Source organism: Phyllostomus discolor, chromosome 2 (assembly GCF_004126475.2).
Source record: "Phyllostomus discolor isolate MPI-MPIP mPhyDis1 chromosome 2, mPhyDis1.pri.v3, whole genome shotgun sequence".
NCBI lineage: Eukaryota > Metazoa > Chordata > Mammalia > Chiroptera > Phyllostomidae > Phyllostomus > Phyllostomus discolor.
In genome coordinates this window covers 40,256,072-40,272,282 of record NC_040904.2, presented here as the reverse complement: position 1 = coordinate 40,272,282, position 16,211 = coordinate 40,256,072, and the positions used below count along the sequence as shown (strand labels likewise).

The following is a 16,211-nucleotide window of genomic DNA, read 5'->3' as shown; positions in this document are numbered from 1 at the left end:
AGGAATTCCTGTTCAGTTATAATGGAATGGTTGAGTAAGATGCTCAATATTTATTAAACAGTGACATTAGGTAGGTTATTTAGATTCTTTAAGCCTGTTTCCTCACTAGTGCAATAAGGATTATAATAGTACCCACCTTCAAAGAGATGGCTTTTAAAATTAAATGAGATATGTGAAAAGTGATTGGTATGGCATTTGGTACACAGTAAGCACTTGATAGATGTTAGCGATTGTTATCAAGAAATTAAACTTACAGAAAAATGGCTTCATTTTTCAAGAAAATCTCTTCTTAATATCCAAACAGCTGTACTTCAGTATCTGACTAAACTCAGTAATTTTACATTTATTTCTACTTAGAATACCTTTTATATATCTTTGAAAGTGCATAGACAGGAAGGGTAAAGGTTATATTATTACTGAGTTTACAAAAGGTACTGGAAAACTCCTCATCGAAAGTACTAAGTGCTGGACTGCTGGCAGACCCTGGGTGCTGCTGTTATTGTACCTGGGAATGTATAAAACACGGTAGGCATATGTCAGTACCTCTTGGCCCCATATTCACTGGTTGGTCTATTTATAACTTACAACCAGGCCAAAGAAAAAGCAATACATTTGAATATTAGAAAAATAGATAACAAAAACCAAAAATATCTCCTTTTCTTAGCACTGACACCTTTGCCCTTGAGAAAAAGAGTTAATGGTCTTTAAACCCAGTTATACTACGGTTCAAATGTTATGGCCAAGATCAGACAAGTAGATCAATATTTAAATTCTATTTTGTATATACTCTTTTCTAGGGAATCTGGGCTACGATGGTGAAGCAATTTCCTCTACTTCCAAGCTTACCTAACAGTACATTTATACTTTGGTTCAATTTCAAGATTACTATTTCTGAGAAGCCTTTTCTGAATCCAGTATTAGCCTTTCTCTCCCATTCCTCAGGCAGTCATTCTTACTGTACTATTGTTTTTTCCTTCATGGCATGTACCATGATCTATAATCTTATATTTTTCTTTTACGTGTTTAATGCCTATTTTTACCATTAGACTGTATACTAAATGGAGGTCTCTTTAGGTCACAACTTTATTACCTGCTACGTATCACACAATATATACACATACATAGAGTTGGCATTCAATAAATGTTTGTAAATGAAGGCAAGCTAGAGCTGTGAAAAACTAAGAGGCAGAGCTGCAGTAAAAATATTAGCACATAGAGAATTTTATTATATTGCATTATTCCTAGAGGCTATACTAGCTATGCCAGTGTTAACTAAAAACACACGAAGCCTTTTCCATACAAAGAGTGTGTACCCAAATCCACTGATTACGATTAATACTTAAGAAAACTCAAGTGATTCTCCTTACCAGTCCTGCATGGGAATAACTAAATCCTGCTTCTCGGGACACAGACCAATTGGCATGCTCTTCAATCACTGACATATCTGGAAACTTGACCACACTGCTGAACCAGTCAAACTCCAACTCTAAGCATGGAGTTTCCTAAGAGATGGAGTAGAAGTTATTATATATACTGTGTTCGACTGTCATAAAAAAGGAAAAGATTCTAATTTATAATAATAAAAAGCTTACTTTATTTGGATTTGATCCAGTAACACCAATAGGATTCAGCAAATCTTCTAATCCATGAGGTACTGGCCAAAGATTCAAAGCCATTTTTCCAGATACTAGAGTATCTGTGTAATCAAACAAGTTTATATTTCCCCACGCCAATGGGCAGTGTTCCTTAAAAACAAACAAACAAACAAACAGAAAAAATATTCACTACTCTGTGGATTAAATTATTAAACAACTTTCAAAAACACTTTTCTTCCCCAGGAAGCAGAATTCAACAACTACCTTCATAATTGTATCTACAATAAACTATATTATTTTTGTCAAAGTGTAAGTTGTTTTCTTTTCTCCCATTTGAAATCACATGTCTTTTCTCTAATTGTTATTAGGAAATATGAACCAAAGGAAGTAAGATAGATACATGCATTTAGTCACTTAACAGGTATTTGTATGTAGTCACTTTGCATGTTCCAAAATTGTATCTATCTGATCTCAGGACATACTCATCATAAATAAATTCTGCAAGCTCTCTCAAAGCATTCTTCTATGCTACATTTATTTATTTAAAATTTTTAAATATTTTATTTATTTTAGATAAAAACAATATCCATTTCTTGATAAAAATTCAATAAGTAGTATAATTTGGAGTTTCTAAAGGTGAATTGTTTCTTCTAAAAGACTTTACCTCTTTAGCACCCTTTCGACCTTTAACAGAACAAATGGAAAGGCAAAGTCGAGCAGCACGAGGAAGATCAGGAATGTATATATCATAATTCAGCCATTCATTCCACCTATGCAAAATTAAAAAAAAAAAAAAGAATTTACCAAAAAAAGGGTTTATCCAGAGTATAGAAATGACTCCTACGACCCATCAAAAAATATATAACTAAAACAAACAGGACTGTGATTGAATGGAAGACATTTCACAAGATCATATTCAAATGGCCAATAAACATGGAAAAAGTAGTCAAATCATTTTTCATCCACAAAATGCAAAATAAAATGTCATGGAGCTATCATTATACAAGAGATTGGCTAAAACTATTAAAGACTGATGACACCAAGCGGGGGTTAGAATGTGTAGTAACAGGAAATATCACACACTGCTAGTGGGGGTGTAATTTATACAACCAATATGGAAAGCGTAATCTACTAAAAGTGACCTATGACTCAGCTCCACTTCTTGGTATAAAATCAAAGAAACGCATGCATTTGTGCATAGACTGTTAACAGATTATTTACAATATCCCAAAACTACAATCTTAATGTGTAATAGTAAAATAGGTAAATTGGGATATATTCATATAATTGAATATGTAGTAAACATATCTGTAAAGAGTCAACTTTTTTAAAAAAAGTTACCTTTTTAAAAAAGATTATAGCAGTGGTTAAAAGTATGAACTCAGAAGTCACATTACCTAGAGTAGAATCTTGATTGTACTATTTTATTACATGTGCGGCCCTTACTTTGTGCTCTCACCTTGGAAATGTGAGAAACAGTACCTATTCTCATAAAGTTGTTGTGAAGATTAAATGAGGTAACAGAAGTAAATCAACTGGAAGAGTAATAAGCACATGGCAAAAGCTCAAGTGCTAGATACTGATTTTGAAAACTTTTCAAATGGTTTCTTCAAAATCCCATTTTATTTTTGATTATAAATAAAACAAGAATTAACAACAAGATAGTATAAAAATTCTATTTTTAATTAGCCAAACTAAGGCATAAACGTTTTTCAGTAAAATAAGTTCTCTATTCTAGTCTCTTTGCTTGATTATGAATGAAGTTAAATACGTGTGTGTGTATATACATATATATTCCACTTAAATATTAGAAGACGTTTAAAATGGCAGAACTTAGCAACAAGAAGGGAGAAGAAATACTGTGGGATTTGATAAGTCCAGAGTAACTGTACTTAGGGTTTTTTTTTTAATTACTTCTAAATCTTTAGACTTGCTCAGAGTTAGTGGGAAATATTCTCCATATTTTCTAAGAGAGCTATAACCTGTGTATGTAGTTGTTTATAATACTATGTGAATAAAGCATGTTTCTTCTTCTCAAGTATACACACACACACCAATTAAATTCTTTATTATTAGGCAACGGTCTTATACATAGTTCAAATTGTTTCTGAGTTTGGGAGATAACTGGTAACATTTATGAAGAAATCATGAAGTAATTTAGCATATGGGAAGTACAGATTTGGAACAATCAGTATCAGTATGAATTTTTAAAATCTTTTCTGATAACTTCATTTTCTTTTATCTTTAAATTTTTTTGGTAAATACAGAAAGGTTAAAAAATTTACTTAAATATTCATACTACTACCATAGAGATTTTACCTTTTAGACTCAAGAATTCTTTAAGAAAAGATAACCAAATATAAGTGCTTCTTAAATAGCTTCTTTTAATTAAATAAAATTTTGACATTTAACTCATATCATTAAGTAAATTTACCTTTTATTTTTACAAAGTTAGTTTACTTTTTGGTTTTTAAACAACTAGAGTAAATCTACCCAATATTATTTTGGGGTTTTTGCTTGGGGCTTGTTGAACTTTTTAGATTGTTGGTTTGATAGTTTTCATCAAATTTGGAAAATTTTTGGCTATTCTTTACTCAAGTACTGTTTTGCTGTTCCTTGTACAACCACATTCTCAAACTGTGACAGTCAGGGAGCATGAGTGGGAAATAAAGGTAATCGAGTTTTGTTGTTCTAACAAAAATTTTAAAAGATCTTGGTGTTGTTTGTTGCTACTGCGTAAGTTCTAACTTGAATGACATACTTTCTGACCTAAGGGTTCAAGTAGAGGGAGGAACTATTTCCCTTCCTCCAGGTAGAGAAGGTTGCCATCTCTTGGAACTTTACCTAAACTCTAGAATGGTGGCCATCTCTAGCAACTTAAGTACAAGATCAAAACTTTTTTTGACTCTCCTAGAATTCAGTCTAAATTCATTAGGAAATTTACTCCTGGATGATTTACTGGTTAGCTTGACTGTATTCCACAAAATCCATCTTTAATCTTTAATACTTATTTGAGTTCTCTTAAAATATTACTATTATATTCAGGGGTACACTCTGATCCCAAATGATTCTACAGAGAGGCAAAGAAATGGCAGAATGGCAAGCTGTTGGATTATACTTCCTCTTATTTCATCATTGTATCTAGGTGGTAATAATTTAAAATGTTTCCAAGAACTCTCCCTCTTCCTAAGAAATTGATGTATTTGAATGTCGTATTTAGGAACTCTTGGAAATAATGTGCAGAAAACAGCCTCAGAGTAGTTTGGATCTGGAATTGTTTGCCAACTCTCAGTTCTTCTTGGTGTAAATGATAATGGAGATAAGAAAAGAACAAAATGCTAGGTTTATGAATCAAATGTGGGGCAACCATCAGTATAAAATTGTAACCATAGTTTATTCTCTCCTCAATACATTGGGAAGAGAGAATCAGAAAAACCCTACAGATAAAATTTTACAGAGAATCAATAATGATCCTGTGATTTGACAGAAAGTCCTTATGTTCTATATGTAAATGCCTGGTAATTTATGTAACATATAAAACTAATTATATAAACTATACTACTTTTATTAATTACATTGCTAAATACTAATATGACTTTTGAAGACAGAAATCCATATACTTCCTTACCTGGGATTGGAACAGGGTACTCTTTGAGTGTTCACATTATCACACAAGGGTTCTCCTCCATGGTAGATACCTGTTCGAACATAGATCTAAAACAAAAAGAAATTTAAAAAAATAAAAGAAAGAAAGAAAGAAGTAAGTATGTGGAGATAAATATATATAAACATACATATATATAAAATACGTACACACATGCCACATACAGTGTGGGCAAAATTAGGTTTACAGTTGGTTGTATGGAAAATAATATAATAAGTAACAACACAAGAATAAGCTGTGTTTCACATACAACTGTAAACCTACTTTTGCCCTACACTGTACATATTAGATAGAACCAACATTAAACAATATCAAAACAGTGTAACTGATATGAATAAGAGAACCCATTAGAAGTTTCTGTTCAGATGTAGCTTTTCGGTTCTCTTTTTCTTAAGTATATAATAAGTTATACTGATGCAAATTCTCCATCAAGATTTGTTGCTGTTTTTGGGGAAGTATCAGACTAATAAAAATCAATATAGGCTCAAATTTAGGACAAGTATGAGATTCAGAGTTTTTCATATTTTATAAAATAGGTACATATACTAAACACTACTTAATACTATTAGAAGTCAGAATACAATAAATATATTAATATTTGTGCAACAAAACAAGAATATTTATAGTAGTGGAATAAATAAAGATAATAAAAAACATTTCTTCAGGTTGGGTCAGGTTTTGCTACAAAATAAATTCTGTAGAACTTCTGGTTTTAAGCACTTAGGATTATGAATACTTAGAACTACTGGACTATTAGAATTGGTGATATTAGAATTACAGAAAAAGGACAATAAGCTGTGTAATAGCTGAGGTGGATGGGTGGTTTTCCAGCCATCTGAAAACATACTGCAGGTCAACAGTTAATTATTTAGGTCAATAAAAAGTTTATGTGAAGTAATTTATATGAAATAATAAGCATCAAATAAATGGCTTTACCTTGTCAATGTCTCGAATATTTACATTTACATAGGTTGCACAAAGAACTTTTATTCTGAGTGCACTATTTATAACCCAGAGGGATTTTGTAGAAGTTTCTCCATTCATATATGGTGTAGCAGTGGAGATGCGTCTGGAATAAGATGGCATTGTAAAAGAGTCCATTGGTAGTTGAGAGTAAAGGCTTTCCTTAGCCATCAGCATCAAATTGGGCATCCTCCCAAGCATTATACAGCTTCTTATATACTGTAAAAGATTAAGAGAGAAGCTGTTTTTTAACAAGGTTTTTTATTTTAAAAGCAACATGTAAGACTATTATGAGAGAATTTACACACTAATATGCAAAGGTGATAAAAAATCAAAAATTGTAGACTATTTCTTGGCAGATGCTATATTTAACATTTAAAATACTAACATTTGGGAGTTAGGTTACTGTGCAGGATCAAGCAAGCACCTATCAAAATATAAATTGTATAAAAAAAGTCAGCTTTTGATACTATAATTCTACCTTTAACTATCAAGAAAAAAACAAAATAAAAACAAGAATCACAGGATACTCATTATGAAAACATTGCACTGTTAAAGGAAAAGCAACATCATTTGGTGACCTTCTATCATTTTATTACCATATTTTTTGGACCATAAGATACACCTAGGTTTTAGAAGAGAAAAATAGGAAAAAAATTTGAAGCAAAAAATGTGGTAAAATGTTTAATAACATAAATAACATGATATTTCACCAATGTAAATGTAAACAGAACTCAACAGCAGCATTAACCATTATTCCTCCGAAATTGGGGAGGGGGGTGAGTATTATAGTCCGGAAATACAGTGCATCATTTCCATGACAAAACAAGGGTTGGCGTCCTCTTGTTCTTGTCACAATATTTCTTGAGAAACATTTGTTAAAAATTAAAATAAAAAAAAACACAGAGAGGAGACTGATAAAAATAGGGAATGTATTTTAAAAATATATTAAAACACACTGGTTTGAACCATGAAGTGGTACTTAGGATAGAAATTTCCAATATAAATGTTACTGTGTACATATTATAATAGCCTATATTACATTAGGCTATATGACATATAATAGCCTATAGTACATATTATAATTTTCTTATCCATATGTCTACCACACTGGAAGCAACATGAAGGCCAGAATTATGTCTTGCTTGGTAATATACATTATTATACAAATACTAATATTATACAAATACTAATATACATTAGTATTTGGCATATGCTTGGTACAAATATAGTTGCTTCTTATAGGTATGTATATATGTATTTATTTATATTTTATTGATTATGCTATTACAGTTGTCCCATTTTTTCTCCCCTTTATTCCTCTCAGCCCTGTACTCCCCTCCGACCAGCATTCCCCCCCTTAGTTCATGTCCATGGGTTGTACACGTAAGTTCTTTGGCTTGTCCATTTCCTACACTATTCTTAACCTCCCCTTGCTATTTTGTACATTTATGCTTCTTATTCCCTGTACCTTTACCCCTATGCTTCCCCATTCCCCTCCCTGATGATAACCCTCCATATGATCTCCGTTTCTGTGATTCTGTTCCTGTTCTAGTTGTTTGCTTTTGTTTTTGTTTTTTTTTTTTTTAGGTTCAGTTGTTGATAGTTGTGACTCTGTTGTCATTTTACTGTTCATATTTTTGATCTTCCTTCTCTTAGAAAGTCCCTTTAACATTTCATATAAGGGCTTGGTGATGATGGACTCCTTCAACTTGACCTTATCTGGGATGTACTCTATCTGCCCTTCCATTCTAATAGATAGTTTTGCTGGATAGAGTAATCTTGGATGTAGGTCCTTGCCTTTCATGACTTGGAATACTTCTTTCCAGCCCCTTCTTGCCTTCAAGGTTACTTTTGAGAAATCAGCTGCCAGTCTTATGGGAACTCCTTTGTAGATAGATCTTTCCTTTTCTCTTGCTGCTTTTAAGGTTCTCTCCTTATCTTTAGTGTTGGGTAATGTAATTATGATGTGCCTTGGTGTGTGCTTCCTTGGGTCCAACTTCTTTGGGAATCTCTGAGCTTCCTGGACTTCCTGAAAGTCTATTTCCTTTGCCAGACTGGAAAAGTCTTCCTTCATTATTTGTTCAAGTAAGTTTTCCATTTCTTGGTCTTCCTCTTCTCCTTCTGGCACCCCTATGATTCAGTTGTTGGAACATTTAAAGTTGTCCCAGAGGTTCCTAAGCCTCTCATTTTTTTTTGGCGTCTTGTTTCTTCATTGTGTTCTGGTTGAATGTTTCTTTCTTCTGCTCTAAATCATTGATTTGAATCCTGGTTTCCTTCCTTTCACTGTTGGTTCCCTGTATATTTTCCTTTATTTCACTCTGCATGGTTTTCACTTCTTCCTCTATTTTGCAACCATACTCAACCATTTCTGTGAGCATCCTGATGACCAGTGTTTTGAACTCTGCATTGGATAGGTTAGCTATCTCTTCACCACTTAGTTGTATTTTTTCTGGAGCTTTGATCTGTTCTTTCATTTGGGCCATATTTCTTTGTCTTGGAGCACCTGTTATGTAGTAAGGGGCAGAGGCTTAGATATTCTTCAGGGTGGGGCAACCCATGTCACTGTGTTGTGGCACTGTATGTAGGGGAGGGCTCTGAGAGAGGACAATGCCACTTGCTCAGCTCCTGGCCAGCTTTCAGTCTCTTCTCCTGTTACCCACAAGCCAACTGGATCCTTTTGGTGCTGATTACTGGGTGAGTGGATTTGTGTACCCTCTGGGACCCTGTAGGTCTCTCCAATGAGCTCTCCTGTGAATATGGGTGTTTCTCCTGCCACTGCAACCCTCACAGGTTTTTACAGCCAGAGGTTTTGAGGCTTTCTTTCTCTACACTGGAACCCTGGACTGTCTCGCTCTCCAGTTGTTCCTCCTGGTTTATCCCTACACAAATGTAGGACTGCCTGTGTCCTCTCCGCCCCTCCTACCAGTCTGAATGAATGTTTGTTCTTTAGCTCTTTGGTTGTCAAACTTCCAAACAGTTTGATTTTTTTTGCAGTTCTGGTTATTTTTTTTTAATTTGTTGTTGTCCTCCTTTTGGTTGTGCGAGTAGGCAAAGTATATCTACCTATGTCTCCATCTTGTCCAGAAGTTCCTTATACGTATTTTTTTAATGTATAGTAATAGTAATAGTATATATTATTTAACAGTAAATCATTAAATTTTTTTGAAATGTTTAATTACTGCTGGTGTCATTGTCTGGGAGGAGATAAAAATTATGAAATACCCCACATTTCAGTGTTAGTGCAACTGCCACATGTTAATATGTTTGCTTGTCGTTTTTGTGACAAGGGGCACATATATGTTATTCGTTACACTGCATATTTGAAGGAATACAACAAACCCCTTTAAAATAAAAAGACACATAAAAACTCTGTGCAAATTTCATATTATTTACAATTCCTATTGGCTAATGAAAATATTTCCACTATAGAACTGGAGCTATCTAGAAATGCACATGATGCATTTTTTTGCACGCAGAATACGTGAAACATGTATCTTACCTCATTGCACAATTAAAGTCATCAAACCAAATGTTTTTATCTGAATGATAAAACTATTGTTATAACTACAAAAATATTGATCAGCTTATCCACACATATGTCAAATCCATAAATATTAATTACATAAAATTTAAAAGAAGAAAAGCATCTGTTCTTTCAAATTAAATGTATCATCAATTTCTCAAATTAAATAATTTATTGCATAAAAATATAAACTTATGGCCATGGCTGGTGTGGCTCAGTGGATTGAGTGCTGGATTGTAAACCAAAAGATCATCAGTTTGATCCCCAGTCAGGGCACATGCCTGGGTTTCAGGCCAGGGCACCAGGTGGGGGTGTGCAAGAGGCAACCGATCGATGTTCTCTCTCTTTTCTTCTCCCTCCCTTCCCCTCTCTAAAAGTAAATAAATAAAACCTTTTAAAGAATATAAAGTTATGAGTGTTCTTTAATAATATTTTTCAAAAAGCATGTTCTAAAGACAATGTGATTATTTTTTTAATTTATAATTAATGTTTTTAAACTTGTTACTCACCTTATATTGACTCAGAGGATATTTTTCTAAGAAGTATTCATCACATCCACACACTTTCAAAATGTATTTGCCCTGATATTCTAAAACACAGAGTTTTAGTTGTTCAGATGATAGCAACATACTTCGAGTTTTTTTCCTGATTGCTTCAGCAATTACTTGTTCTGGCACACAGTCGTGGTTGATTTTCAGAGTATACTTCTGCTTGTCATTATTTGGAGAAACTATTACCCAAATCACCACTATTATTTGCCCTATAACAGGAAAACATTTTTAGATGCAATGACCACATAGACTTCATTTATCAAGAGACAGACTTTTAAAAGTATCAACTAAAATTACTCTAACTACAATCATAAATGATTTGAAATCAAACTAACTAAATACAGGCAAATCTTCAAATCTAATAAAGCTGCCTGACCATGCCCAAATCTCATGTTTTTTGGCAAACATGCAAAACTGTGACTCTGGTTCATAAGTACCTGAGACCAAGATAATTCCATTCTAAACTGCATGGCATACTTCATGGATACAACCTCTGTGAAGAGTGTCTCATAATGGTAAACCAAAGGTTCAAAAGTGGAGGAGTTTTGGTAACTATGGGAAATAATTATGGAGATTTAAAGAAAGGTGCTCAATCAGAATGAGAAAAAAAGATGGGGGAAGAGGGCAAATATGATGGATTTTCTTATTTTTTTCCTTTTAAGGTCAATTAAGTCAGGGAACAAAAGAAATAGAAAAATCAAAACCTTCAGAATCGTCTGAGTATTCACAGTATAATTCTTCTACCTATCTAATATGTTAGGAATTTTTCATAAAGAATGTTGGGGAAAATGAAAAGAGTGTTCCGTTTTTAAAAGTATGCTAGAGTAGAAAAGGATTTCAAATAAAGATGTTATGTTATATTGCATTAAACTACTTTAAATAATATGGGTGAAATAATAATAAGATACCAACATATTCTAACAGAACTTTAAATATCATATAGTATGTGAATTAACCTATTCTATAACTTCAAATTAAAATCTTCACTTTGCTATCTTGAAAAATATATTTATCGGATATAAGTTCATTTCAAAAACATTATAGTTTATATACTTTCGAGTGCACTTAATTCTAGAAATTGATATGTTAAAGTGTCAAAAGTCAACCTCATTATGATCAGATTTAATTACTGTACTTAACACTAAGAAATGCATTTTTCTTTGGTTCCCTGGGCTTAAAAAATATAAGTTTTTCTAAAATTTCACAAAATGTTTCTATTTATACTTGTTTTCACTTGTAAGAAGATAATTAGCTATAATGCTACTACAGCAGTGAATTTTAAACTTGAAATTCTTTAGTTTTATTCTAAGATAAACAATTCACCATGGGAACAGCAACATATGCACACAATTCATTTAATTAATAAAATATTTATTGAGTGTACTTCGCACTCAACCATAACTTGTCAGTAGAAGCAGTATCTTACTTCAAGAAGCTTGTCATCTAACTGGGATAAAAAAAGAGTTTAAAAACATAGGCACAGATAGAAGTCTTCACTACAGTAACCAATTATGGTAGTCTGCAAATTTTCTTACCTTTATCTAATTTATTGTATATGTGCTTTGGCAGTTCTGGTGAAGATTCTACGTTTGGAGGATAGACATACATTGCTCTACTATGAGGTGAATTAAGATCCCTAAGATCCACAGCTTCTTTACAAACATTCAGAATATTTCTTCGGAAGTCTTGTACTTCTGGATCTTTAACCATATCAAATTCACACACTGGCATGCCGATAGCAAAGCCTTAAAAATTATATAAAGAATATAATATTCTATTAAATACATAATATAAGTGTGTTTCTTATAAATAGAAAACTTGGTAGATTTGGAAGATCACAGTAGGGTAAAGAAGTTTCCCTGGGCTTAAAAATTTTTTTGTGAATACATATAATAAAAGTTGACAAGGACTCAAATACTTTTAATAAAACATATACTTAGTAATTTGGTACAAATGCAACAAACATCCATATCAGGCAGCAAATAGCCAAATCAATTATTTTTTAAAGAATAATTAAAACTGGGATATAACAAATCTAAGTCAACCATACAAATGATACTTTTAAAACTTTACAGAAAAATACCAAGGTGTTAAAAAATAGTTCCTTAGTCCAATAGTCAAAAAATATTTTAGACTTGTAATAATTTTTACTTCGTAATCTATTTAAGAGCACAAAAGTAATTAACTTGTTCAAACAGAAATATTTCAGTAATGAGAAAATAAAGTTTCATAAAGTTTTAAATAAAGTTATTTGTGTTTAGAATAGCATGACAATGACATTTAGTTAAAAATTATATCATACCAATTTCTCGATTGAGAATCTTCTCTTCACGGTTGCCAACAGGCTCAATTACTTTTAAAAAGGGTTGAAAGAGCCGAAGATCACAAAGTCGTCTTGTTTCATCAAAAAATTCTTCTCTTTCTGCTTCTTGGGTGACACTTACAAAAATGTAAGAAGATTCATCTTGGAGAAGTTGATGGAGAGGGTATTTTCTTGCTTCTTTAAATAATTCATGCTTTATAGTTATTAACGTAGCCTCACGGAGGCATTCTAAAGTCACTATCATTCCATTTGGTAGTAAACATTCTACTAGGATTCTTGGGGGCATCAAGTGGATGCCCCACAGTTCACCTGATGATGGTCTTGGAGGCATTGTTCTGATCCTTTACAAGTTTTACATATAAAACTACTTTAAGGAATTAGATGTGTTGCTGTCCCAAAGCAGAAATCTAAACCAAAGAAGGGAACACATATGTTAAAAGAGAAACAACTACAGTATAATAGATTTATAGCATTATTAAATGTAAAAAACTCATTTTCCATACTTCAAATTAATTAGGATAAGTAATGAATTAATAATTCATCTTAAATATTTTGATGGAGTTGCTCCAAATTAGGCTGAAAGAACTGACTATGAAGCAGAAATTAGAAAAATCAGTTGTATTTAATTATATTTAATAAGAACATTTAATAAAAAATTTTTTATTTGAATGAATTTTTAACATTTGGGTCTTATCAAGACAGAGCTGAGGCTATGGGAAGAACGAATCTTAAGCTGTAACTGAAACCAAAATTTCCATTGCATATTGCCTCTATCCTTCACTTCTATTTTACTGAGCAGAATCTGTGCTGGAAAGGATCTTTAATCATGGGTCAACTGCTCTTGTTTTAAAGATGAGTGAAGTAAAGGCTGGAGAAGTCCAGTCTTTTCCTTTTTCTCCCCTGCCTCCACTCTGTGGTAATGAGAAATTACATGGCTTAGTCTTTTTTTTTCTTAAATCCATCTTTGTAATCTCCTTTTGTGTACTGATTATTATCTAAGTGGTATCTTGGACCATACTGCTTTTAAAGTGTAAGTTAGGTATATAGTTACTATAATATAGTTTCAGTATGCATTTGCCTTAAGATAAATTTACAATGACCTATCTATTTTATCAAATAACCTAGTCCTAATATTTCTGATTGAAATCATCTGCATATAAAGGAAATCTATTGACTCGGTCAGTACAATGTTCCAAACAACTGTATTAAGCACTTGTAATATTTTTTAGAAACATTAATTATTACTATGATTTGAAGCCCTCAATTTTGATGTCAACAATCTTGAGAGTTTTTTCGGAAGGTACTGTCAGCACAAATTTATTTCTTGTTGTTTATTTTTTTCTTTTATTCAGTAAGCTAAACTGTAAAGGTATAAAAAAGGCAAAGTGAGAGACATTAAAAAAACAAAAAAGAAATAAATATTAAGCCACACAAACCCAAAGGCCCCGATAACTTACTATACCTGATCCTCTACCAGGCACTGTGGACAATAGCTATAAATGACACTTTGTTTATTCACTAAAAATGTATTGGTGCTGTCCCCAGAGCCATGTTAGGTGCTGGGAATATGATGAAGAGTAGACACACGGCCCTTGCCCTCATAAGACAAAGTTGAGTGTGAAGATTATGTGTATATTGGGTGTGGGATAATTAAACTGACAGGAACAACAAAACAGAAAAAATGCTCTCATGGAAAAGTGCCAGGTGCTATAAAAGCTCATAGCTGTCACCCAACTCAATGAAAGTTGGAGTGGGCAGGCTTCCACAGGAGGTAACATATAAACTGAATTTTTTAAGGACAAGTGGGAATTGAGTAAACCCAATAAGAGGCGAGGAGCATGATACACCCCTGACTCTCTATGTCATACCCATTAACATCTAATCCATCAACAAATTCTGTTAATTCTATCTCCTGAATCTGTCTGCACTCCTTCACCATCACGTTTAGTACCTTGGGTCTACTACTGCTTCCTGTCTGGACTACGGCAAAGGCCTAACTGGTCTCCCTGCAACTAGCTTTGCTCCCTACAATCCATCTGTCACCTCACAGCCAGTGTGGCCTAGAGATCGACAGGGTCTACTCTGGGCAGCCATTTCTGGTGTGTCAATTCTTAGTTGCAAACAAGTGTTTAAGGTATGCTTCAGAGATTTAACATATAAAAGACATGAGGAATAGAAATAGAAATTTCAAACCCTCACCCCTACCTCTGGAAATATAGAAATTGGAAGACAATTGAGAATATGAAATTATTATTATTATTAGTTCTTCCTTTTTATTGAATTTATTGGGGTGACACTGGTTAACAATATTATACAGGTTTCAGGTACACAATCCTACAACATATAATCCATACACTGTATGTGTTTTAAGCAGTTAAGAATATTTTCTTCAAGTTTATAGGAGACCCACTGAAGTTACAGGATTTAAAATACAGTTTTCCTGCATTTTTCAAAAAAAACTCATTGACTAGTAAAAAAACCAGATGATTAATCTGTGGGTATAATTTTAGAAGTGACTTTGGCTAAGTTTTTAAAACATAGAAAAAAATGTGAAGAATGCAAGGGAAAATGCCAAATGACTACTTTTAAATGATGATCTGTCTGAATAAAAAAGTTCAAATAAAAACAAAACAAAACCACAAGCCACACCAAAACAGCAGCTGTGTTTATAGTTTTCTTTGTTGAATGGTGCTAACAGGCCTATGTTACGGAATTAAGGGAGCAATTATTTTGAAGAATAAGTAACAACCTGTAGAGTCTCATATGTTACCTGAGAATTAGCAAAAGTCTAGTACAGTAGATATAACATTGATTCCAATCTTTATTATACTATCATATATTTATGGGCAATTAGTAACTGTGAAATACTCATGATACACTCTTCTCATAAGAGAAAAAATGTGACCATAGCCATAAAACACTGGAGATTCTCGAAGGCAGGCACTGGTTGACATTATGGTAGTACTTAGTAAACAGAAGAGAAAGGATGCTTATCTGTCTTCTTACACCAGGCCTTACTCTGTAAAAACCACTACCTCAGAGCTCACATGAACAGAAGTGTAGAAATGGCGAATGGAGTTAATATTTACTATTTAGTATACATAGTGTACTCAGTAAGGCAATGATCCTTTTGGGGCAGATATTGCCATTTTACATGTGAGAAAACCTAAGGTCAGAGAAATGAAATTATTCGCCACTAGAAAATGTACTTTGAAATTATGTTTAGGTGATTTCAAAGTGTATGCTGCTATTTGGGCTTCAGTTATGGCCAGGTAACACTCGCTGGTGGTAAGACTTGAATGGGCTCTAAAGTTACATTGGATTCAATTTCTTGCTGCCTCAATTAGTAGTTGTGTGTCCTTGAGAAGTTAAATCTCACCGAACCTCATCTTCCCCCATCCCCGGCCATTTGTTAAATTGGGATAATGGTATATACTTTGTTACATTGTTGTGTTAGACAAGATGATATATGAAAAACACATAAGCAAAAGATTTGCCCAGTAAGCACCCAGTAAATGTTAAATATTACTATTAATAAACCTGTAATGTATACCTATAAATAAAGAGCTTTACAAAGCTGTGCGAACTT

At 33.0% G+C, this 16,211-nt stretch overlaps 1 protein-coding gene across 1 annotated transcript in view; it reads right to left on the bottom strand.

Annotated features, from left to right (window-relative positions):
* PIK3CA (phosphatidylinositol-4,5-bisphosphate 3-kinase catalytic subunit alpha) overlaps positions 1–16,211 on the bottom strand; it is an 85,523-nt gene that overhangs the window by 23,373 nt on the left and 45,939 nt on the right. The window contains 8 exon segments of the mRNA XM_028505135.2: positions 1,368–1,502; positions 1,593–1,745; positions 2,260–2,365; positions 5,224–5,309; positions 6,196–6,441; positions 10,258–10,508; positions 11,835–12,044; positions 12,602–13,029. Of these exon segments, the coding sequence (XP_028360936.1) occupies positions 1,368–1,502; positions 1,593–1,745; positions 2,260–2,365; positions 5,224–5,309; positions 6,196–6,441; positions 10,258–10,508; positions 11,835–12,044; positions 12,602–12,953 (1,539 nt within the window). The 5' untranslated portion in view covers positions 12,954–13,029.